Raw genomic sequence first — 24137 nt, forward strand, 5'->3', positions numbered from 1 at the left:
CACTCCCATGACATTGCGCTCCCCTCCTTTCTCTTCCTGTCCTCTCGGCAAAGGCTTTAATCCTATGCGGTGTGCACTACTCATGGCCCGGGTGGCTGTCCTCGTCTGGCTTTGTGTTTGTAATGAGAGGGCAAGATTGTGTTATCTTTGATCTGCGGCGCTTCAGTCTTGCTACATGCTAGCTCGCCTAAGACTGGGGGATTTTATTACTGTGTGTATGTGTGTGGATCATTGAGTGACCCCTCCTGCAGATACAGTTTTAAAGCATTTTTTGATTCATTAGTCCTTTTCAGCTTCGTCTCATGTCATTTAGGGCCCTATCATACACCCGGCGCAAAAGACACAGGACAGTTTGGCGTGATTTGTTGCTATTTTCAGACCATCGCAACAGTAATTTTTACGTTTTGCACCACGTTGTTTGATATAGCAAATCCATTCATGCAACTCTGTGGACTCATGGGTATGCAGGTCTATAAAGGAGGTGTGTTAAGCCACATTGGTGGTGCATTGCTATTTTGAGGATCTGAAATATACCTCGCCAATGACCAGCTGAAAGCTGGTCTAAAGTCTGTTAGTTATGCGCCTTTGCAGGTCTCAAATGCTTACGTATTGCTTAATACACACAGGATGTGCAGCAATACGCAAATAACTTTACAAGGATTAAAATATTTAAAAAATCGTTATTTACTACATAAATAAAAAACCACAACCTCTATGCTTTCATCATGTCGAAGGCTTAATTTAGAAATAGTTTTGAAACAAATCTGTGCGCTTAACAAACGGAATTAAATATGTAGACTAATGGATGTCTTCAGTGGAGTGCGTACTACACCGTTTCCTTATCCACAAAAGTAAAGAAGTAAAGTAAAGAGAAAAAGTAAAGTAAAGAGAAAGTAAAGAGCCAGAATGGAGGAGGCTTATTCTTTATCCTCACGCTGCCGATGATCTATTTAACTGTTTTCTCGCTAGTGAAGCATTCAGTTTTTCCACTTGTAAAGTCTGCCTTAGAAATAGCAAATGCACCATGGCGCTACGCAATTGACACTTAAAGGGAATGGGAGACTCTGATTGTTTTAATGCTTGTTAATGCTCAAAACACACCCATAACACACAACTTATTAAGAGAATGAACACAACCCTGTTAGACAATGTGCCTGGGCACAAAATGTATGTATCCGTATTTAAAATAGCAAAAGTGGATTTGGACACCCCCTTTCTACTTTTGCACCATGCGCTTTAGACTTTGTTCCTAGATCATTAAAATAAAGCCCCTATTATTATAAATTTGTAAACACAAGTTCCACATTCAGCCGATTTAGACAAAAGATGCACCCTCCTTCTTGAAATGGTCAATGTTGTGTCTTATTGTAAAAAAAAAAAAGTAGGAACATTGGTTGTAAAAACTACATTTGCAGATGCATTAGTGTCTTGCTCTCAAGTTTCACAAACTTTGTTCCAATATGAAGGACAGCTTTCTTATATACTGTACTTACATGCATACATGTATACTGTAGCTTTCACTGATTATTTTAACTCAAAACTTATTTTGTGTTACGCCTTTTTATTTGACCTTTTTTCTATGTCTCTTCTGATCATGGTTAGTTTCCTCTCATCTTTTGAATATTGTCATCTGGTGTCTTGCCTTTTCTGCTGTCCTCTCATCTGTTCTCATCTCATATTTCTTTTTTCTTACCTGTTCTTCTCACTTTTCTAGTCACATCTCATCTTGTCTCAATTTCATCTCCTCTCATGTTGTCTCCCTTTTCTGCTGACTACTTTTTATTTGATCTCTCCTCGTCTACACTTGTTACATTCACTTTCATCTCATCTTTTCTCACTTAGGCTTATCTTATTTAGTTGGACATTGTCTAATCTAGTGTCATCTCATTTTGTCTTAGTCCGCTGAAGGGCGACACGGTGGCTCAGTGGTTAGCACTGTTGCCTCACAGCAAGAAGGTCACTGATTTGAATCCTGGCTGGGTCAGTTTGGCTTTTCTGTGTAGAGTTTTCATTGTGAAATTCTCTCTGTGTTCACATGGATTTTCTCTGGGTGCTCTGGTTTCAATCACAGGTATAGGTATAGGTACAGGTAAACATATGGGCTATAGGTGTATTGAATAAGGTGCTTGCAGCTGAAAGGGCATCCACTGTGTAAACAAATGCTGGATAAGTTGCCAGTTCATTCCACTGTGGCGACCCCTGATGAATAAAGGGACTAAGCCGAAAGCAAATGAATGAATAAAAAGTCCTCTGAATCATCTAGTCTCAGTCCATTATGTCTTGTGTTATCTAGTCTTGTCTGTCATTTAATCTCTTAGAAACATTTTGTCTTGGAAATTCTAATGTTATGTGAGGATTATTTACTTAGTTATTTTTGTTTTGCCAGTGTACATTGGTTTGATGTTTACATTTTTTGATGAATAATTAATATGCAGGGCTTTAGAGTGTGATCAAGTTGGTTGCATGTGTGACCTATTTTCTCAATGGTGTCACAAAAAAAATCTAAGGTCACACCAGTATGATCAGCCATTTGAGAGGGAAAAAATTTTTTTTTTAAAAAGTCGCTGCAACTGTGAATCAACAGACACACATTAGGCCCATATTGTGGTTTAAACCAATCTGAGATATGAAGGGAGGTAGTAAGTTACTTTTCTTGTAAAATTGTGCTTAAAATAAAGAACTGTATGTTGACCAAATTGTTAGTTAATTTTTACAAGGCAATATTGATAGCAATTTTTTTTAAGTGAACTTGTAAAACTGCTGTGTTAAATGAGAGGCGATAGGTGCAAGTAAATCCACTGAAAAAAAAAACAGTTTTTGTAAATCAAAATCTGACCAATTGCTTCACTTTGATTGGTTCAAACACAATAATCTTAATCACAGCCCTCTTACCATTAGTTTGCTATTTAATTCAAGTTTACTTGTATAGCGCTTTTCATAATAATTATCTTTCCAAAGCAGCTTTACAAAAGGTGTAAATCATTATTAGTTTACCTGCAGTTATACAATGTATTTTTTTTAAATTACTGAAAGTACATCAACACTCATACATTTATTCATTCATTCATTCATTTGTTTTAGGCTTAGTCCCTTTATTAATCCGAGGTTGCCACCGCCAACTTATCCAGCATATGTTTTACACAGCAGATGCCCTTCCAGCTGCAACCCAGGACTGGGAAACACTCATACACACTCATTCACACCCATACACTACGGCCAGTTTTTATTTTATTCAATTTACGTACAGTATAGCGCATGTTTTTGGACCTGTGAGGGAAACCGGAACACCCAGAGGAAACCCATGCCAACACAGAGAGAATATGCAAACTCCCAAAAGAAATGCCAACTGACCCATCTGGGACTCGAACCAGTGACCTATTTGCTGTGAGGTGACAGTGCTAAGCACTGAGCCACCATGTCACATATTACATTAACTTACTTAAATAAAAGTCTCAGCAACTTCCTGTTCACATGCATGGACTTTAAAGAACTCCTATAGTGCAATAAAACGTTTTTGTGAACTTTATGCAATGTTAAAGTTCTTCATTGAACTATCAATCCAAATAAAGAAGGTTATTTTGAAGTTTTGTTTTAGTTCATCTCTGTTCATTTAGACTTCTCTTTGCATCCTCAGTTCATCCTGTCTGCAGCGTCATCTCACTTTATCTCATTATTACTCATCAGATCTTCTCTCTGTCATCTACTCTCGGTTCATCTTTCCTCCTCTCATCCTGTCTTTTCATGTCTCGTCTCTTCAGTTCTCTCCTCTCATATTATCCACTTCATGGATTTAGCTCCATAACTCCTCTTCTTTCGCACATCATCAGTGTCCCTTGAGCCATTGACGCTGACAGAGTCATAGACTGTAATACTGTCAGAAGGAAGTGCTGGGACATCTCTATTAACCTTCAGCTGATGTACTGCATGTGCCGGGACGCAGACTGACAACACTGCAGACCTTTTCTCACCCGCTTTCACACAATCTCCAAAGTGTCCCTCGTGGGATCTGAAGCACAATAGCTGCTGGGATTTGCTCTCCTAAGCATTAACTTTTGCTGAATTGAATTACTTGTCCCAAGAATTGGCAGGATTACCTCAGTGCTTGTTAATGAGCCTGACGATATTGTTCTACTTCCTATGGGCATCGTTAGGTTGTTTAGACTCAACAAGGGACCTGAGCTTGGCAATTTGATAGGAAACACTCATATTGGTGAATTACCCTGAACGTTTTCTCTTTCCTTGCAGGAATTCTCTTTGCTACGATTGGACGATTTAGCTGATCAGCGAGTCAACATCGTGGGCTTTTCAGTCTTCAACAGGACACATCCTTTCTTTCAGGACTTTGTGCTCAGCCTCAATCGATCCTGGCAGGAGAACTGTGATCACGCACCGTTTGCAGGAACACCGGTAAGGCAGAGAAACTCAAAGATTAAATCAATGTTAAAGGGATAGTTCACCCGAAAATGAAACATTTATTTTGTTTCCTTCATAAAAAAATACACTAAAGAACACACATCACTTTAAATGGGTGCTCAGTCAAACAATGCCAAAAAGTGCAATAATGTATATTCAAATAGACCGCAACACTTTAGCTCCAAAAATGCCAATTTATCAAACTAAAAGTCTGATACAAGGCGTGTTATTTTTTGAACACACCGTTTTTTCATCAGACAGTGTTTATCACAGTATGTTGCTGTTTTTTTGTTTCTTTGTTTTGTAATGTATTATCAGGATTGTTTTTGTTTTGAAAGCCTTTTTAATTTTATAAATTGCCATTTTTAAAACTTTGGTGTTGCCACCTTTTTGAATATATATTTTTATTTCCTTCATGAAACAGTAGATTTTAGGCAGATTTAACTTATTGTTCAGTAAATCTATTGTAAATTCTTACAATTACAAACATGCACTGTTTTAAAAGTGCTTTACACTTTACAAACTCATTCTTGATCACATTTGATGATGATTGATGATCACAGTGAGCTGAACAGATCTTTTAATCCCAGTTACTTTGCGCACATCCTGTCTTGTTAATATGATTATATGCGTTACTATGGAGACTATGTTATTTTTGCAGCTGACAATTAATATGGTGGGCAGGGAAACCGCACTCTTACGCCACGTTGTGGTGGGCCTCAAAATAGGAGGGATTTGGATCCTATTTTAACATCAGGAAATTTTAAAAAAGAGAATTGCTGTGTTTATATCACCCCAATATGACTGTGGACACACTATACCTCATACAGTTCTGTACAAACAGCTTACAAAAGATGATTTTCATCATAGGTGCCTTTTAAATTAAATTTGCAAATGCAGTTTAAAAACACTTAATTAATTGTTATAATTATTTATTAATAACACATATTAATAGTATTACTAACACTTAATTTATTCTTCTTTTGTGGTTAGAATAGAGTTTTTTTATTTTATTTTTTTACAGTAATACCATAAAAAACTATTCAAACCACAGCTGTATTATGGAAGAAATGATTTACCTCTGAGTATTAATAAAAAAGCCTTCATCTTGACTTGACCTTGATCTTTTTTTTTCTTGATTTGTTTTATAAAAACATTTATTCAACAATGTGAAAAACTGATAACTGAATTTTCATATTTTCACAATCTGAATTATTTGTTTTATCTTTTATCTGAATTTTAACGAAAGGAGTATTAACATGGATTTCCATCCGAGCATTAAACTTGGGGTTTTACAGTAAAATAAATAGATTTGGAACAAGGTAAGGTTAAATAAATTATGTTAAAATTCTAACTTTTTGGGTGAATTATTATAGTGGCATTTTCTCTAAGGAGGCTCTCTCAGTGGTCAAGAAACAAAGTCTTACCCGGGATGTCTTTTACAAGTTTTATTCTTTATAAAGAAGATCACAGTCATACAGCAACAACAGTTTCTGCAGAGTGAGATACTAAAGCCAAGTGTGTTCACCCTTTTATCTGGTTTGTACTGCTTACGAGGTCAACTCCCAATAAGGCCTCATCTACAATTACGTCAGGCGTCTTCTGCTGTTCGTGCGATATGCTCATAACAACCACACATCCTTCTTAGGATAATGAAAAAGCTTTCACCTAAAGAAATACAGTTATCTATAAAAATGTACACATAGGTTTTATGATGAACATATGGAGAACACAGATACACACACATGTAATAATGAGTCTTAGACAAGTTTCTAACATATAAAGCTCATCTAAAAATGAATTTCCATTACAATTATCCTTTACAATCAATCCTTTTCCATGTTTATTTCTCACTCATGTTGTGAATCAAGTCACTTATTTGTAACTTTCAAGGATGCTCTGTTAATTAATGTTGTACTCTCTGCAACCCATGTCCTCTTGCTTACCTTGAAACCGAGGCTATGTCTGTATAATTCATCACACTCAGTCACACACACGAACCCTAAGGAATACATACACCCCGCACATTCACATCAGACCAATTTATTTCCGTCACTTTCAAAATGAAAACATCTGTATAATGTATTATTCCTGATCTCAGTTCCAGTTTGTACTCTGTCAAACATCCAGGGAATTTAAAAAGAAAAAAGCAAAGATCAATCGTTAACACATTTCTTGATCTGACTTACAGTACACAAATATTTGTATTCCAATAATAGGGACTTGGAATATAAATGCCAGCTGCTTTTTTGAAACTACCCCTGGTTGCGATTCTCATTTAATTAGGTCTAATCTTTAATTAATCAGAGGATGGTTTGTAAGTCTGGCAGACGGATGAGAGAGAACAGGTCGAAAGCCCTCAGTGAGATACAGCTCTGTGTTACACACTGGCCTAGAAATTCAAAGTCTCGACTAGCTTAGCCTAATGTGCTGGATATAGAAGACACTAACCGTTCTGATAATTAAACCCTGGACTTCATTAGGTAAAGACTAGACTGGCTAGTCTGAGCAGAGATTAACCAGCCAACCTGCGTATCTGTGAGCGCACACACATTGTCATTCTGCACTGGCCTAATGAGCGCAGCCAGCAGACGTTTCGTTGGATGTGACCAGAATAGTTACACTGGGGTATATTTATACAGAAAGCAGAAAAAACGTAGGCAGCAAAATGTACACAGACTGCTATTTTTGTCACAACCTTCCCTTCTAAATTGCTGTACGGTTTCATAATGCTGCATAACATATCCTCATTTTGGAAAGTTTTAGCTCTGTAATGGATGTCAGAGAAAAGAGAAACTTCACAGCCTTTGCTGCAGTGCATTAACATGCCATCTGATATAATTAAAGTGGTCAGTAATTCAGTTTCAGGGGACTGAAGGGCCAAAGGAAGTGATCAATGATGCAGCGTCCGAATGATTTAATTATAGTCTGCATAGCCAAACGTGTGCACACACCCAAACAACTCGTCCATACAGTTTGTGCTTTTTTGAGCATTTTATTTTACTGCCACACTGTTTATAGTTCTTCTTGGAAGCATTTCCAGTAGATATTAAAACATGCATACAGGAATTCACTCTGATTCTGAGCATCAGTGAAGTCAGGGAGATGCTCCAATGCATCCAGAATTGCTTAAATTAGATCCTTGCTGCTCTGGGTTTGTAGTGTATATTATACACTTTTGGTGTTTATATAAAAATTCAGCTTTGCATTAGAGAAACAAAAATGACATTTTATTGCACTGTATTACACCACAATTCAAGAGCCCTATCATTCACCTTGTGCAATAAAGTGCAAGACGTGTTTTGCACGATTTGCTGCTATTTTCAGACCAGCACAACAGTAGTTTTCATGTTTTGCACCAAGTTGTTTAAATAGCAAATCCATTTGCGCCACTTTGTGGACTAATTGGCATGCTGGTCTACAAGGGAGGTGTGTTAAGGCGCATTGATGCATTGCTATTTTGAGAAACTGAAGTAGACCCCGCCAATGATCAACTAAAAGCTGGTCTAATGTCCACTTCCTGCACGCCTTCTTCAATTTAGCTGGTGGGGGGCTTTTTTCAGTTGAATTACCGGTTGTATAATTTTATTATTAGTAGTAGTAGTATTTTTTTTTTAATTAAATTAATATTTATATTGAGCGGTGCGGTAGCGCAGTGGGTAGCATTGTCACCTCACAGCAAGAAGGTTGCTGGTTCGAGCCTCAGCTGGACGAGTTGGCATTTCTGTGTGGAGTTTGCATGTTCTCCCCGTGTTCACGTGGGTTTCCTCTGGGTACTTCGATTATCCCTACAGTCCAAAGACATGCCCTTTAGGTGAATTGGTTAAGTTAAAATTGTCTGTAGTATATGTGTGTGAATGAGTGTGTATCGATGTTTTCCAGTGATGGGTTGAAGCTGGAAGGGCATCCGTTGCGTAAAACGTGCTGTATAAGTTGGCAGTTCATTACACTGTGATAACCACTGATAAATAAAGTGACTAAGCCGAAAAGAAAATAAATGAATGAATGAATGAATATTTATATTTGTTTTAATAAAAACAAGCTTAGATTTTTCAATCTGTGGGGTTTTGGAGAGTCAAATGGAAGTTAATGGAGGAGGCTCATTCTTTATCCTTGTGCTGCACATGGTCTGTTTAACTGTTTTCTCCCTAGTAAAGCATTCAGTTTTTCCACTTACAAAGTTTGCCATGTAAATAGCAAATGTGTTATGGCGCTACACAACTGACTCTTAAAGGGAATGAGAGATAAGACTCTGATTGGTTCAATGCTTGTTATGTTTAAAACACACCTATATCTTATTAAGTGAAAAATCACAACCTTGTTAGACCATGCGCCAAAGTACAGACCGTATTTTCCCGTCCTTAAAATAGCAAAAGTGTATCTTAAATGCCTTTAATGCTTTTGCCTTTACGTCTAGATGGTTAAAATAGAGCCCCAAGAGTTAATCAAATTTGGAACGATTTTAGTTTCAAATAAATAATGTTTGGTTTTGAATTTGATGATTTAAAAAAAATAAAGATTATAGCTTTTCATTGAATGAATTTTCATTCATTAATTCAGTTTCTTTTCGGCTTATTAATCAGGCTGAGAACATGCAAATTCCACAAAAGAATTGAAATGCCAACTCATCTGCTGGGGCTCGAACCAGCGACCGTCTTGCTGTGAGCCAATCATTCTACCCACTGTGTCACTGTGATGCCCTGATAATAATTTTATAGTTGATAATTCTTTAAAGAATTTCCCAGGTATTATGTTATAGTGAATATTGAAATGCATAAAAAAAGCATTTCTGTCATTAAAAAATGTAAAGGTTTTACTGTGTTTTTTTTTAAAATAACTTATTTAGCAGATTATTTGACCTTGATAAGTATATAGGCAACATTGCAAATCCTACTAACCTCAAACTACCATATGTGTGTGTGTGTGTGTGTGTGTGTGTGTGTGTGTTTTTGTGTGTGTGTTCCAGCTGTCATCAGCGCTGCTGTTTGATGCGGTACATACGGTGGTGGCAGCCGTGCAGGAGCTGAACCGCAGCCAGAACGTAGGAGCCACTCAGCTCTCCTGCAAGTCCTCTAAGATCTGGGAGCACGGCACGAGTCTGATGAACTACCTGAGGATGGTAAGAATCGCGGGGAAGAGCCCACCAGCTGCCAATCATCTCACCTGCTGCCGTTGCAGACTCATTCATCATTTAGTTTTTTCGCTCTCTGTACCACAGCGGCCCCAAAAACCCCTGTCAGAACTGCAGCCTTCAGCAGAATCTGAGACAGTCAGCCATTAAAGATTAACGAGCGTCAGCTTGTCATTACGGCATCATCCTATGCGTGACGTATGGCGATCTATAGCATGCTTCTGCAAATGCTGTGTTGTCCGTGTAGCTCTATAAATCGATACAGCACTGAAGTCTTATGTGTGGCTATAATCGCGTAATATCCTCAGGCGTTAACATGTGTCTTTCTCTCTCTCGCTCTCTCTGTGGATAGGTAGAGTTGGAAGGTCTAACAGGCCACATCGAGTTCAACAGCAAAGGCCAGCGTTCGAACTATGCCCTGCGGATCATGCAGAACAGCAGGGATGGCCTAAGGCAGGTAAAGTAACTCTCGGCGACATCGCCCTATCAGCCAGAGGTAAAACTCGCCATTATCTGTGTTTACGCTTGCGACTGCCAGGAACACAATGAGATTTCCTGTCCACGGTTGCATAGATGTGATGTAAAGGTTGAGTAATCCTCTGAAAGCACATTGTTGTTGGTGGGTTTTGTGTGTGTGTGTGTGTGTTTTGTTTTCAGTCAGAATGCTTCATCTGAAATGTGTAGAAAAGAAACAGTGGTTTTCAAAGCGCCCAGCAGTGATGGCCATGGCTGATCCTGATGAAATTATAGTTAATTAGCACTTTCGTGCTCCTGTGATTTTTATTGGTGGGTTTGGATGTTGATCGAATTGTTGAAGTGGGGGCTTTTGCAGGTGTGCCATCTGCTATTAAGAAACAAAAAGCAACTGTTTGGGGTGAATTTCAAAGGATTAGTTCACCCAGAAGTGAAAATTTATTCACCTTTGCATTCTTTCAAATCTATAAAGGCTCATTTGCGCAAAGGCTGAAAACTATAATCATAAGCAATGGTTCCTCTAGGATATTTTTTTTCCAGCCGTGGTAGCAGGTCTTTTACACAGATGTTCCAGTTACCTATGCTGCTTTTTGAATGTCAATGTCAATGTCAAATGTCGTGAGTGTAGTATTACAAGTCGAGATCGCATTTATGTAATACAAGCATGCAAATCCCTTTGCTTGCGTTCTGATTTCCTCTGTTCGTGCTCAAAACTTCTTACACGCCCTCAAATTTATGCTGCTCAAGCGCAGATTTTCTTGTGTACTCTCAAATAAACACTGTTGTAGTGCGATTTAGTGTGTTTATGTAATGAGTATGTCTCCAACATTTATTACATTTAGGAACATTTATGAATGTCTTCAATATACCTACAGAGCAGCATTGATGCATCCTGAAGTAAAATGAAACCGTCATAAACTCAAGCAAGATAAAGGGCCCAATCATACAACCGGCGCAAGGCGCGACGCAACAGTTGTTTGCTAGTTTCAGCTTGGCCCCGGAGTTGTTTTGAAGTGTTGCACCACTCTGTTTAAAAAGCAAATGCATTTGCGATAATATGTGCGCCCATAGGCGCTCTGACCTAAAAAGGAGGCATTGCTGGTGAGTTGCTATTTTGAGAAACTATAATAGATTGTTCAATAGTCCAGAAAAAGGCCGGTCTAAAGTCCAGCGCAGAGCGCGTTAGCGGGCGCCTCGCTTACACATTGCTTAATACAGACAGGATGTACAGCAATACACAAATATCTTAACATATAAAAAAGAATTTAAATATTAAGGATATATCAGACATAAATATTAAGGATTAAAATATTACAAAACATATTATTTTCTAGCCTACATAAATATAAAAACCATACTTTCATGCCATCTTCATCTTGGGGATCTTTTTCAGTTTATTCTTAACAATTTGCTTTTGTATAATATTATTATTATTATTAGCTGTATTATTTATTATATGCATATGCAAATTTGTTTTATTAAAAATAAGCTTAAATTTGACCACCTGTCAGGTTTTAGACCATATGGGGCTTAGCATCTGTATTTGGATAAAACTTTTTTGAACACACTTCTTTATTTTTTTTCATTTATTCGTTGACCAGTTATTATAACTGACTTTATAAATAGTTTTGAAACAAATCTTAGCGCTTAACAAACGAAATTAATTATTTATAGGCTAATGAATGTCTATGCGTACCACACGTTTCCATATCCACGAGAGTGAAAGCGAAAGTAAATAATGAGGAGGCTCATCCATTATTTTCAGGCTGTAGATGGTCTGTTTAATTGTTTTCTTGCTAGTGAAGCGTTGAGTTTTTCCACTTACAAAGTCCGTCATGTAAATAGCAAATGCACTATGGTGCGATGCAACTGGCTCTTAAAGGGAATAGAAGATGAGACTCTGATTGGTTTATTCTCAAAAAACACCTATAACTCATTAAGAAAATAAGCTCAACCCTTCTAGACCATGCGCCACGGCGCAAAGCGGATTTTTCCATCCTTAAATTAGCAAAAGTGGATTCCGACACGCCCTAATAGCTTTTGCGCCCTGCACTTACCGCATGGACCATCAAAATAGAGCCCAAAGTCATTGTATGCAGAACCATAGACCTTTTTATGGAAACTGTGTTCATCTTAGCTGAAAGCTGCGTCGTGTTTGCTGGCCTCACGCATAGCAGAGCCCTGTCAGTCTGTAAGCATGTAACCTCAAAGGGTTAAACAAACACACAGCACTACTATGATTACAGAAAGATTTGCAACATTTTAATGTTTTTATGTGATTATAACTCACTATTAAAAAAGACTCACTATGGATGTGTGCCAAGACAGGTGTGCCAAGCTTGTTTATATCATATTAATAAAGACCTAAGGCTGTAAATGCTGCCAAAGGTGCATCAACAAAGTATTGAGCAAAGGCTGTGAATACCTATGTACATGTGATTTTTTTAGGTTTTTTATATTTAATAAATTTGCAAAAATTTCAAAAAAATCTTTTTTCACATTGTAATTATGGGGTGTTGTGTGTAGAATTTTAAGGAAATAAATTAAATGAATCCATTTTGCAATACGGCTGCACAAAAAAAAATGTGGAAAAGGTGAAGGGCTATGAATACTTTCCAGGTGCACTGTATTTGAAAAGCAAGATTATTAAAGAATCCTCTAAAAGATCCTCTTTCTGAAGATGTGCCCTATTTATTTTTCAAAAAGGACTACCTGACAAAGACCAAAAGAATATAAATGTTTTTTTATCCACTGCCATAAAATATAGTTTGACATACTGTGCTTTTTTATAGCAAAATTACTCAAATAATTAAAATGATATGCGATCATCAGAGAATAAATATTTCCATCCATTGTCACATTGCAATCTCTGAAGGTGAATAAGTTGTCTAGTTTTGCCCGGAGCTATACATCCAACAGCACAGTCAGATCGCTTTCCAACTTAAAACAGCCATTTAGGATAAACCGAGTTGACGGCTGAGTGTTGTTAGCATTGACTGTTTCTGTACATGTCAGAGAGAGAGAGCGAGAGTAGAAGCCAATGCTGTCAAACACCAGGCAGCTTTCTGAGTGACACCGCATTTCCACAGCCTCTCTGACCGTCACCTTGTGTCACTCACATACTTTTTTTATTGCTCTTTTAACCTTTTGAAACACTGTCAACTTTCTCCATGAACCGATGGCGTTGGGAGAGCTCTGTGATTCGTGATGGACAGATGGACAGTCGAAGGCCACTTTGTTCACTATTCCAGGCATAACAGCAGAGAGCGGGCTGGCAGCTGGTGCTCGCACCCAACCATATTAGTTTCACAAAGACGTCACTGTTTTTCTAGAGAGTAATATCCGCTGTCTCAATTTGATGTAATGCATCTGTCGCTTCCCTTGGCCGGCTCTTTCAGCGGGGCTGTGCGGTCCAGCTGGACGGCAAAGTTCAGGCGAATGTCACCCCGCTGTCCTAACATTGCTCGCCTCTGCTCATCATTTTCTCTATTTGTTGTTCTCTATGTGTTGTTGTAAAAGACTGAGCATTATGCAGAGCTTGCGATGCATGTTTCCCTTAATGATACCCATTCAGCCACAAATCCAAGCTGAGGCTGTTTTACATTTAATGAGAATCTGTGTGAAAAAATATATAGCAGCAACTTTTGATGATGTACTAGTCTACTGCATTGTTTACACAGCTTTTTTAATATTATATTACATCATACATTGTGCTATATAAGTACGAATGAGCTACAGTGCTGTCACATTTCTTCAGTTTTTAAAGGGATTGTTCAAGCAAAAATCTTTCTTCTGTGGAACATAACATTCTATATTTTGATATGTTTTTTGAATGATATTTTGACTCATCTTCTATGTTCAACAGGAGAATGAACAGGCTGCAGGTTTAAAACAACATGAGGGGGTGTAAATTATGACAAATGTGTCATTTTAAGGGTGAACTATTTCATTTAGGAAAGAAAAGTAGAGGTTTTTATATTCAGCTTATGCAGAAGACAAAAGTTCAAGGAGTTCAAGCAGCCTCGATTAATTATTTAGTTACTAGCTCTACAGAATTTTGTCTTCAAAATATTCATTAAATTGTTGTTGTTTTTATAGTTGGCCAAAATTTCACTTTTTAAATCTTTTAAGAGATATTAATATTAGCTGGATTTGTGTTTATTAATCAAGTTAAAATTGGCCATTCTGAATGTTGACCGGATTTTAAAATAACCCTTATTTTAACATTTCTAAAGTATGTTTTATGCTGGCTTAATATATTATGACTTATTATAACTAAGCTTCTACTAGATACAGTGTTCAATTCAACCCATTACATTTCTCCAACCAATATGAAAATAAAAGCTGCTTTAAAACGTGCTCTTTGTAATGCAATTATGCTGGACAGCAAGGTTGATGATCCACGTGCAGTTCTTTAACACACAGGGAATGGTCAGGCAGGCAATGGTCACAATCAGGAGCAAACGGTAACATACAGGGAAATCCAGAAGCATAGTCAGAGAACAGGCAAATGGTCGATAGAGGCAACAGGCAGGATAAACAATAAAACAAGGTGAGGGTCAAAACTAAATACGAAAAATGCTTCATAATGTTCCAACAAGACTCAGCAATGTCTGTAAGTGTGTGCTGTTTATATGGTCCATGTAATCAGTTTTAGTAGCTCCCAGCTGTGTGAGTGTGTAATAATAGAGAACCGGGACAGGTGTGTTTGTGTGGTGCCTGAAGGGAGTTGTTGTTTATACGGTGGCAGAATTGTAGTCCGAGTGAAAGTGAATTTTCTCCAGCGATCTATGAGGGTTAGATTGCTGGTTATCGTGACACTCTCATATTAACAATATTATAGTTTCCTTAATAATCATGTGATAATAAGTACTAAATCAGTGGTATTTGTGATATTGTCATATTCTAATAAAGTATACATCAACTAAAAGCTTATTCTTATTCATACAGATTTCAGGAGATTTAAAAATTTTACATTTAAAGAAATGACACTTATGGTTGGTTTTGTGGTCCATGGTTACATATAGGCTACAGTAAAATATGAAAAAAGAAATTATGCTTATGGTTTGGTGTTGAATATTCTGTGTAAAACAAAAACAAAATGACAGAGGATTTGGCTGTTCATTCCGCTGTGGTCACCCCTGACAAAGCAGGGACTAACCAGAAGAAAAGAGAGATAACGAGTGGGTTTGGTGTTGCTTATATGAGCAATATCACACTCGTAGCAGTGCAATATGGCTGTATATTGGCACTGCTGGGAGGCGTTTGTTGACACAAGGCTGCACACCTTAGTGACCCACCAGTAATAATATACAGCCATATCACACTGCTACGAGTGTGATATTGTGTTTATACAACAGTTTGACTCCATAATCTTGTATATAAAAATAAAATCATACACGAGTCTAAAAAACTTTTTTATGAGGAACTACTTTCTTCTGGCATTCATTCACATCTGTAGCTGATGTCAGAACAGCAAAAATCGTCGCTACTTCACAAATGTACTTTTAGAGCTAGTATTTGAATGATACTCTGGTGTAATGTCTAAAGTGATGACAAAACAGCTGATTTTGCTCACATTTTAAGCTTATTATCTCTGTCACCAACTTGTGGATGGACAACTTCAACCGTTTTGCTCTGCTTAATGAAAGGCTAATGGCCGCCGATGCGCTGTCTCTGAGAAATTATACATATTTAAAAATAACAATCTAAGCAATTACATTCTCTCTTAAAAAAAGCCTCAAAATTACATTATGTTGTCCAACAGCAGTAATATATTTGTCAAACTGTAGTGTGTACTCTGCGTGAATGGTTAAGTGGCGGTATGAGTGCTGTTATTTGCAGAATATCGCACGGCTATCAGCCAATCAGATTCAGGAACCAGACAGAACTGTTGTATAAGCTAGCATAGCTCTGCAAAATATTGAAACACCCAAGATGGAAAAGGTTATACCATTGTAAAGTACATAAATGGAAGCCAAACATTTATGCGATGGCATTCAGTCTGTTTTTATGTTTGATTTATTCCATGCATAAACGGCGGTATTTAAAGCAGAATGCCTCCTCAACACTCTGTCTCAGATAAGCAGCTATTAGAGGTATTCGGATGCCTTGGCAACAAGTCTCAGTGAAGCTGCCAGGATTTATACAAAGACATACGCACACATTCACCAATGCACATGCGTTCCACATTATATACTGACAGATGCTTGAGGCTGCTATATCAACACCTTCCTACTGGGAATCTATGAATCTTCCCAGAAATGCTGGACAAAAGATTGTGTGAGAGAGCGAGAGAGAGAGTGAGACGGAAAGCAGTACAGTACTATTGAGTCTAGATTTATCCATCATGTCCTGGAGCAGTTGGCAGAGCTGATCCTACCCAGCGGGCATTGCACAGATTGGCCCACATGTGTACATACGCTTTCCTTCTGGAAACTGGTATGGAGGGAGGAGAATGAGGCGGACCACCACACATTATTGGCACATCTAAATTGAATTTCTCTGGCAAGCATCTCGCTTATGTGAACTGTGCCGCACTCGACCGGAGTTGCGATTTCACATCAGCTTCTGCTGGAAAGATGTATATTGAACGCAGCTGGAATGACAAGATGGCTGCTGCGCTTTTTTACGCAGGTGTCACTGAAGCAGTCATGCCAGTGCCCACCATGTGCCAGCGCTTAAAGAAGACTGGTTAATGAGAGCTTATTTAATCTTTCCACACGTTGCTGGTTATTTTACACTCTGCCAACACTCTCAGTCAAATTTGAGGAAGATTTAGGCACATGGATGGATGGTGATGAGCTTCTGGGTTATGAAAAGTGTTCTAATTATTCAGTGATTTGGGCAATAACACTTCAGGAAATTATTTTAATCAAGAGATCTCTCTGAAATAACAGATTCTGGCAAAAAAATTAAAAATAAGTCTGTTGAGTTGCCTTGCTATAAACAAGACATACATCCACAGTAGGGAAAATAAGTTGTCAACTTGGAATTATAAGGTTCTATCTGCGTTCTGAATGATTCTGAGATATTGAGCTTCAAAGTTTTTGCATTCCATTGCAAACAGTATGTGTGTAACATTTGTTTTTGATTTTTTAAATCTTAAAATGTAAACAACTTCATCGCATAATATTAATAAGTTGTCATTTAATAAGAATATGTCAATAACTCAATTTTGACCAAAATGTCAGATACAACTTTTCTTCATTTTTATTTTAATTTTAAGGTGACAAAGTATTGAACACCTCATATTTTTTTTCCTGTAAATAATTTTTCAAAAGGAGCTGTTGACGTGGAAGTGAACCAGATTTTGTCTGGCTCATTACAAAATAAAAATAAAACAAAAGACAAAAACAAAAACAAAAACAAAAAAATCTGAAACATTAGTTATGTGAAATAACAATGAAATGACACAAGGAGAAAGTTCTAAACTACTGAAATGTATTTAATACTTTATATAGAAGGCTTTTTTTGTTGATGACAACCTCTCATATGTAAAATGTAGTCACATGAGTTGCTCAGGTGTGAATTTTTCACAGACTGTAAAAATATTGATGGTGTGGGTCTCGTCTATCAAATCGGATTTTTATTTTGTTTTTTCTAATGGATTCAATTCAGGTGATTGCCTGTGTTTTGGAACATTTTCTTGCTGAAATGCCTATTCTTGTTTATCTTCATCATCCAGATAATGTAGATGTTGGACTGAAGCAGTTAATATTCGTTTACAATGACGAAAGGCAGAGGGTTGCTGAATAAGTACTGAGAGATTTCAGCTGCTGTCTGGGCTTTTACAGCCTTTCTACACCTCTCTTTTTTCATGTGATCAATACTTCTCCCTGTGACATTTCATTTTATTAAGCATTACTTATTATGTAAACTAATTTTCTCATTCCTTCCAACAAATCGCAAATGTTTTTTTGACATGCATCAATGGCTTTCATACAACTCTCTACTGTTTGATAACGTTATCACTTGCTTATGTCTTGTCAGTCAAAATTGTCTAAACTTGTGAATGCTTAATAGTCATTCTATATAAAACTAATAGTCCTCATTTCGTTACTTGAGTCATTACATAGAAAAATGTTGAGCTAGTTGTCAAATTCTGTCAAGCTAATTTTGGCATTTTTGTTTTTTTCTGAAAATGTCTTCTAAATTTAACAATTCCATAAATGATTTACAGACCTAAGTATGTTCCTGTATGTAACTCTAGATGACACTGACACTTTTATTGACATGAGTACTTGCTTTTAAGGAATGAGCTATTCATTTTAATAAAGTGACACGTTTTTGCAGTTTGTACTAATTGTTTCGAGAAATGCATTAACCGTTGTGCAAATGTAAATAGTGTTGTGAGAAATGCACCAAAGCCACTGAGAAAAAACTTACTTTCTATCATTATTTATATTATTTTTTTATCATCCTATCCTTTAAACAGGTTTATGTTGTATTTTTTTTTTTTTTTTTGTATTTTTGTCTGTCTATTGTCTAGCACAGGGTTTTTCAAACTTTTAAGACACACCAAGTTTGGCCAATTTCACTCGCAGAAGCAGAAGCAGAAATGGAATTATGACGGAGTATGCATATATTAGTGTCATTATTGAAGTAAACACAGCAATCAAACGTTTACTGACATGTAGGACTTTTCGCCATATTTTCTGATAGGATATTTTCACACACGGCTGTCAGTAAAGGATGGCAGACATCCACATCACGAAAAGCGTTTTTAAAATTTTTTTTTCATTCGAAGTGCATTATTAAATTCAATAACACTCTTCCACCAGTCCCTACTCCTTATTTGCGTCTAATACGTGAAACAGCCAAACTGCAGTTAAAGTCACCCAAAATTACATGAACCTCTTACATGAACTTACATGAACATACATGAACATCACGTGTTTACTTCACGTAAACACCTTAATTATATTATTGTCCATTAAGGCAAATAACTAGATCACAGTTGTCCATGTCAACATATCAGTGTGAAAGATCACTAACATCCTGCTGATTTGATTCAGAAGGGCACTATTTTGTCTGATGGCTCACCGGTTTTACAGTAATTTCATTCACCGTCATTCATTTCAAAAAGTACCTGGTCCATTTTATTTGTATATGTTTTACTCGAACGCATTAACTGTACAGGTGCCTGATAGTTAGATGTGGATCTAACATGAGTGCACGCCTCAATGTCTTGCGTCCCCCTTAATAGGTGCTGGCGCCCCCCTGGTGCGGTGTGCCCCACAGTTTGAAAACCCCTTGGATTCTGTCTGTTATGCTATGGTTCTCTCTCTCTCTCTCTCTCTCTCTCTCTCTCTCTCTCTCTCTCTCTCTCTGTATCTCTTTCTCTGTCTCAGTATATCTCAATATTCAAGTGAATGAAAGTGGAGTTCAAGTAGAGTTAGGCTTTTTGTTCAGATTTTCTGCATGAATATGCCTCTAGATGTCAGAGGAGACGTGGCCTATAAAGAGCCTTTAAAGTTGTTCATCAGTGGGAATCTGTGGCTTATATTTGAAAACTTGATTTTAATGGCACAAAGATCAATGCTCACTGTACAAAAGGTTCTAAACATTATTGGACATTGGGCTCTAAATCAATGTATTTTTGTCCCACCTGGAAGCTTGGCTTCTGTGTATAATGATCGGGTAAAGCTCTTAAATGGACGATACACAGTAACAAATGGTCAATAATAAATGGTGGTGTAAGTGACTGACAGCATTTCAAATGGAAAAGCACTGCTGGCGAAATCAGAGCTCATGCAGCCTCAAAGATACAGCAGAGGTTTTTTGCAGACTGTCATAACAGATTTAGTTTAGCTTTTTTTATAAGCATGTATTTTGCTTTGTAGATTTTAAAAAGGCAGCTTTGAGCTTGCATAGTTATTAAGTTATTAATTTCTCTATTCAGCAGAGATGTGTTTTTTAAAGTAGTTAAGAGGCTGTGCTGTCACAAAACTATGAATATTTAGATGATGAATGCTAATTAGGTGGTTGTAATTTTGTTTTAATTTTGTTTTTCTGTTTTAATTGATGTGATAATGCTAGGATTAAACATTAGCCATAAACCAGAGTACATTGTAAGCAAATTTGATTTTTCCTCCAACACTCCAAGGGCCCTATCATACACCTGGTGCAATGCGGCACAAGGCACGACGCAATTGTTGTTTGCTAGTTTTAGCTTAGTGCAAGAGTCATTTTGACGTTTTACACCACGCTGTTTGAATAGCAAATGCATTTTCGCTCGTATGTGCGCCCATAGGCGTTCTGGTCTAAAAAAGGAGGCGTGTTGCGGCGCATTGCTGTTGCATTGTTATTTTGAGAAATTTTAATAGACAGTTCAATAGACCAGAACAAATCCAGTCTAAAGTCCAGTGCAGAGCGCGTTAGTTGTGCACCTTGCTTACACATTGCTTAATACAGACAGTATGCACAGCAATAAGCAAATATCTTTACATATGAAAAATAATTTAATATTAAGGATATATATATAGGATATAATAAGGATATATATAGGATATAAATATATAGGATTAAAAACATATTATTTTCTAGCCTACATAAATATAAAATCCATACTTTTATGTCTTTTTCATCTCGGGGGTCTTTTTTAGTGTATTCATAACAATTTGCTTTTGTATAATTTTATTATTATTATTAGCCGTATTATTTATTATATGCATATGCATATTTGTTTTATTAAAAACAGGCTTAGATTTGCTCACCTGTCAGGTTTTAGACCATATGAGGCATAGCATGTGTACTTGGATATAACTCAGTTTTTTGAACACACTTCTTTATTATTGTTCATTTATTCGTTTGCTGGAAATTATAACTAAATTTAGAAATAGTTTTGAAACAAACCTTTGCGCATAACAAACGAAATTAATTATTTATAGGCTAATGTATGTATGTGTGTACAACACTTATTCACGAGATTGAAAGTGAAAGTAAATAATGAGGAGGCTCATCTCTCATTCTCAGGCAGTAGATGGTCTGTTTAACTGTTTTCTTGTTAGTGAAACGCTCAGTTATTCCACTTACAAGGTCCGTCATGTAAATAGCAAATGCGCTATGGCGCGACGCAACTGACTCCTAAAGGGAATAGGAGATGAGACTCTGATTGGTTTATTCTCAAAACACACCTAAAACTTATTAAGAAAATAATTTAGACTTTAACAGTTTAGAATTTAAGAAAAATTTAGACAATGCACTACGGTGCAAATCAGATTTTTCATCCTTAAAATAGCAAAAGTGGATTCCGACACATCCTTAATGCTTTTGCGCCCTGAGCTTTTCACTTTGCGCATGGATCGTCAAAATAGAGCCCCAAGTAAACACGCCTTAACAAGCTAATCAAACTCTGTGTTTTACTAGAAAGCGGCAGTGGCAGGTGAGTTTTTATCATGGCCAGATTAAAACTCTGCATCACTGCGGGTCTCAAGGACTGAACTTTCCTGGCCCTGACATAAACAATGTAACCTATGTAAAAAAAAAATAGGTGGAGGAATTATTAGTAATTTCAAGAGCGGTTTAAAAGCCTATTTTTTTATAAAGCTCTAATTAAGTCATTAAGGAGTGATCTGAAGATGTTTTAAATCTTGACAACTAATTTAAGTGCTCAAATTAACTTAATAAATAACTACATTTGTCATTGATTTTCAAGGCCATTGGATGGAATTAGTCATGTTGAAATACTGAAATTTTTTTCTAGGGGTATGAAAGGTTCTATTTTATGTTTTTTGCATGTTTATTTGATTTATATATATATATATATATATATATATATATATATATATATATATATATATATATATATATATATATATATATATATATATATATATATTTTTTTTTTTTTTTAATATATATATATATATATATATATATATATATATATTTTTTTTTTTTTCTTTCTTTTTTTTTTTTTTTTACATTATATTTCACATTTTAGCTTTTATGTCTTATGTTTTCGATTTGTTACAGACATATAGTGTCATCCTGTACCTGTTTTGCAGCATGTAAAATGTCCCAAACACTATTTTAACTGTCCAAAAAATTAGTTTTTACTGATACATATAAAAAATATGTACATGTATATGTAAAAAAATATGTGTGTTTGTGTGTTATTAATGCATATAAAAACAGTCAGGAAAAAAGCTGCTGTGTTCAAGGCAGAAATAAAGAGTTTTTCATTCTATTGCACAAAGGTGACTTTTATGGAAATTTTCAGATTGGTGAATACATAAATTGGAACGTGTTTTTTTTTTCCACTATTACAGTTTTTTGCTGTAATAGTGAAATTATGGATAATATAATTCAATTGGTTCTTTGGTAAAGATTTACTGAACGGGATGGATAGATCCACATAGAAATCTGATATACTGCAATAAATGCAAATTACAATGATGTCAAACAATTTCATATTTGGATTTCACATATACAGTATAAAATTATATTGAAATTACAAATATGTACAAATATTATATGTATAGCTTTTCATTTTAAGGGTGCTTTCACATTAGCATTTTTGGTCGGCACCCAGGTTCGTTTGATGTCTGAGTACGGATTTTTTGCTAGTGTGAATGTGTCTTCTGAACTCGGGTGCGCACGCCACTCTGGGGTACAGTTCACCCCACTCTGTTGCAATTCACTTCTGAAATGAATGCAATCGTACTAAATAACGGCAGTGAACCACCAACTGAAAAACAAACATTAGTTTTCATAATGTTAATTCATATGTGTATGTCTGGGTATCACTTTCCTTGGGGACAAGCGGGACTGGCCCAGTGCAATCTGTGATAATGTCTGCTTGTCTTCACTAAAAATGACTTCTGCAGACATTGTGGGATGTTCTGAATCCTCTCTGTGTTTGTTGTTGGTAACAAAAGCAAAAGATTTAGTAAAAGTATGACTGTAAAATGCGGACATCTCCTACAGGCGCTTTGCTTTCATGGCCATCATCAAGCAACAGCTGTACACAAAACAGCAGCTTGATGATGCAAGCATACCAGGGTTCAGAAGGAAAAAGGACGGTGTGAACACAAACCTTTCAAGGCGGTGGCAAGGGTAGACAATCAAACTTGGGTTCAGTTCAAACAATCGAACCAAGTGTGAAAGCAGCCTAATTGTATGTTCACATGGCCATATATATTAGATATGTATTAGATCTTATATATTTGAACTTACATGTACATATTATGCTAACAACCATTTTTCTAAATTTATTTTATTTTATTTCACAGGTCTCTGGAACAATTGACTTTGATAGGTCAAGCATGTATCAAAACAGCTTGACTATTAAAAAAATATTTGTGTGTTTATTTAGACCATTTCAGTGTGGTAATGTCATTGGTTCTTAAACATTTTCTGCTTGTTATCATAATATAACATAACTGTAACAAGAGGTAATTCAATCATATTGTCATGTTAAAACAGGTATCATAACATTATTTTTCAATGTGTGGACCTTTTTGAATTCCCAGAAGCTTTGGAAATTAAAAATATAAAACAGGAAATACATTAGGACCATTGTGATTGTTTACATTCCTCAAAATTGTCCACATATAAATAGTGAAAATATATCACCCTGCTGTCCTTCACTGTTTAGTGCCATCTTAAAGTATGTTATTTGCTGCATCCAGCTGCTTTTCTTTCTAGAAGCTTTGTTTAATAAAAGAGTAAATAGTAAATTATTACAGCTCAAATTAATGTTTCATATCTAATTGTTTACTTTTGTGGCTAGCAGTCATGTAATAAGCAGGATAATGTACATTTAGCTGGTTGTTTTAGCAGAATGAAGCCTTTCACTTTTACAAATAAGAAATCCAGATAAGCCTGTCAGACTTTATTCTGGGAGAACAACAGACTAGATGTACAATTATCCCCCAAATCAGATTGGTTTTTATTTTCAACATTGTCTCTGTACCTAGATGTACAACAGTTGGAATCTTCTGATTACATATTTCCTTTTGGGATTCAATAGAACGGATTTGCAACATTTGTAACATATTGGAAAAGCAATAGTTTGGAGCATCGCTTGTTGTTTTTCCTTCTACAAAAATCAACTACACAGCAAAACAAAATAACAAATGCCTCTAATTATAACACCAGTGTACAAAATAAC

At 36.3% G+C, this 24137-nt stretch overlaps 1 protein-coding gene across 8 annotated transcripts in view; it reads left to right on the forward strand.

Annotated features, from left to right (window-relative positions):
• grik4 (glutamate receptor, ionotropic, kainate 4) overlaps nucleotides 1-24137 on the forward strand; it is a 647232-nt gene that overhangs the window by 509175 nt on the left and 113920 nt on the right. For all 8 annotated transcript variants that reach the window (XM_073923686.1, XM_073923682.1, XM_073923683.1 and 5 more), the window contains 3 exons: nucleotides 4246-4407; nucleotides 9380-9532; nucleotides 9897-10001. In XM_073923686.1, coding sequence (XP_073779787.1) covers nucleotides 4246-4407; nucleotides 9380-9532; nucleotides 9897-10001 — 420 coding nt within the window. The remainder of the gene's footprint in view (nucleotides 1-4245; nucleotides 4408-9379; nucleotides 9533-9896; nucleotides 10002-24137) is intronic.

Source organism: Danio rerio, chromosome 15 (assembly GCF_049306965.1).
Source record: "Danio rerio strain Tuebingen ecotype United States chromosome 15, GRCz12tu, whole genome shotgun sequence".
Taxonomy (NCBI): domain Eukaryota; kingdom Metazoa; phylum Chordata; class Actinopteri; order Cypriniformes; family Danionidae; genus Danio; species Danio rerio.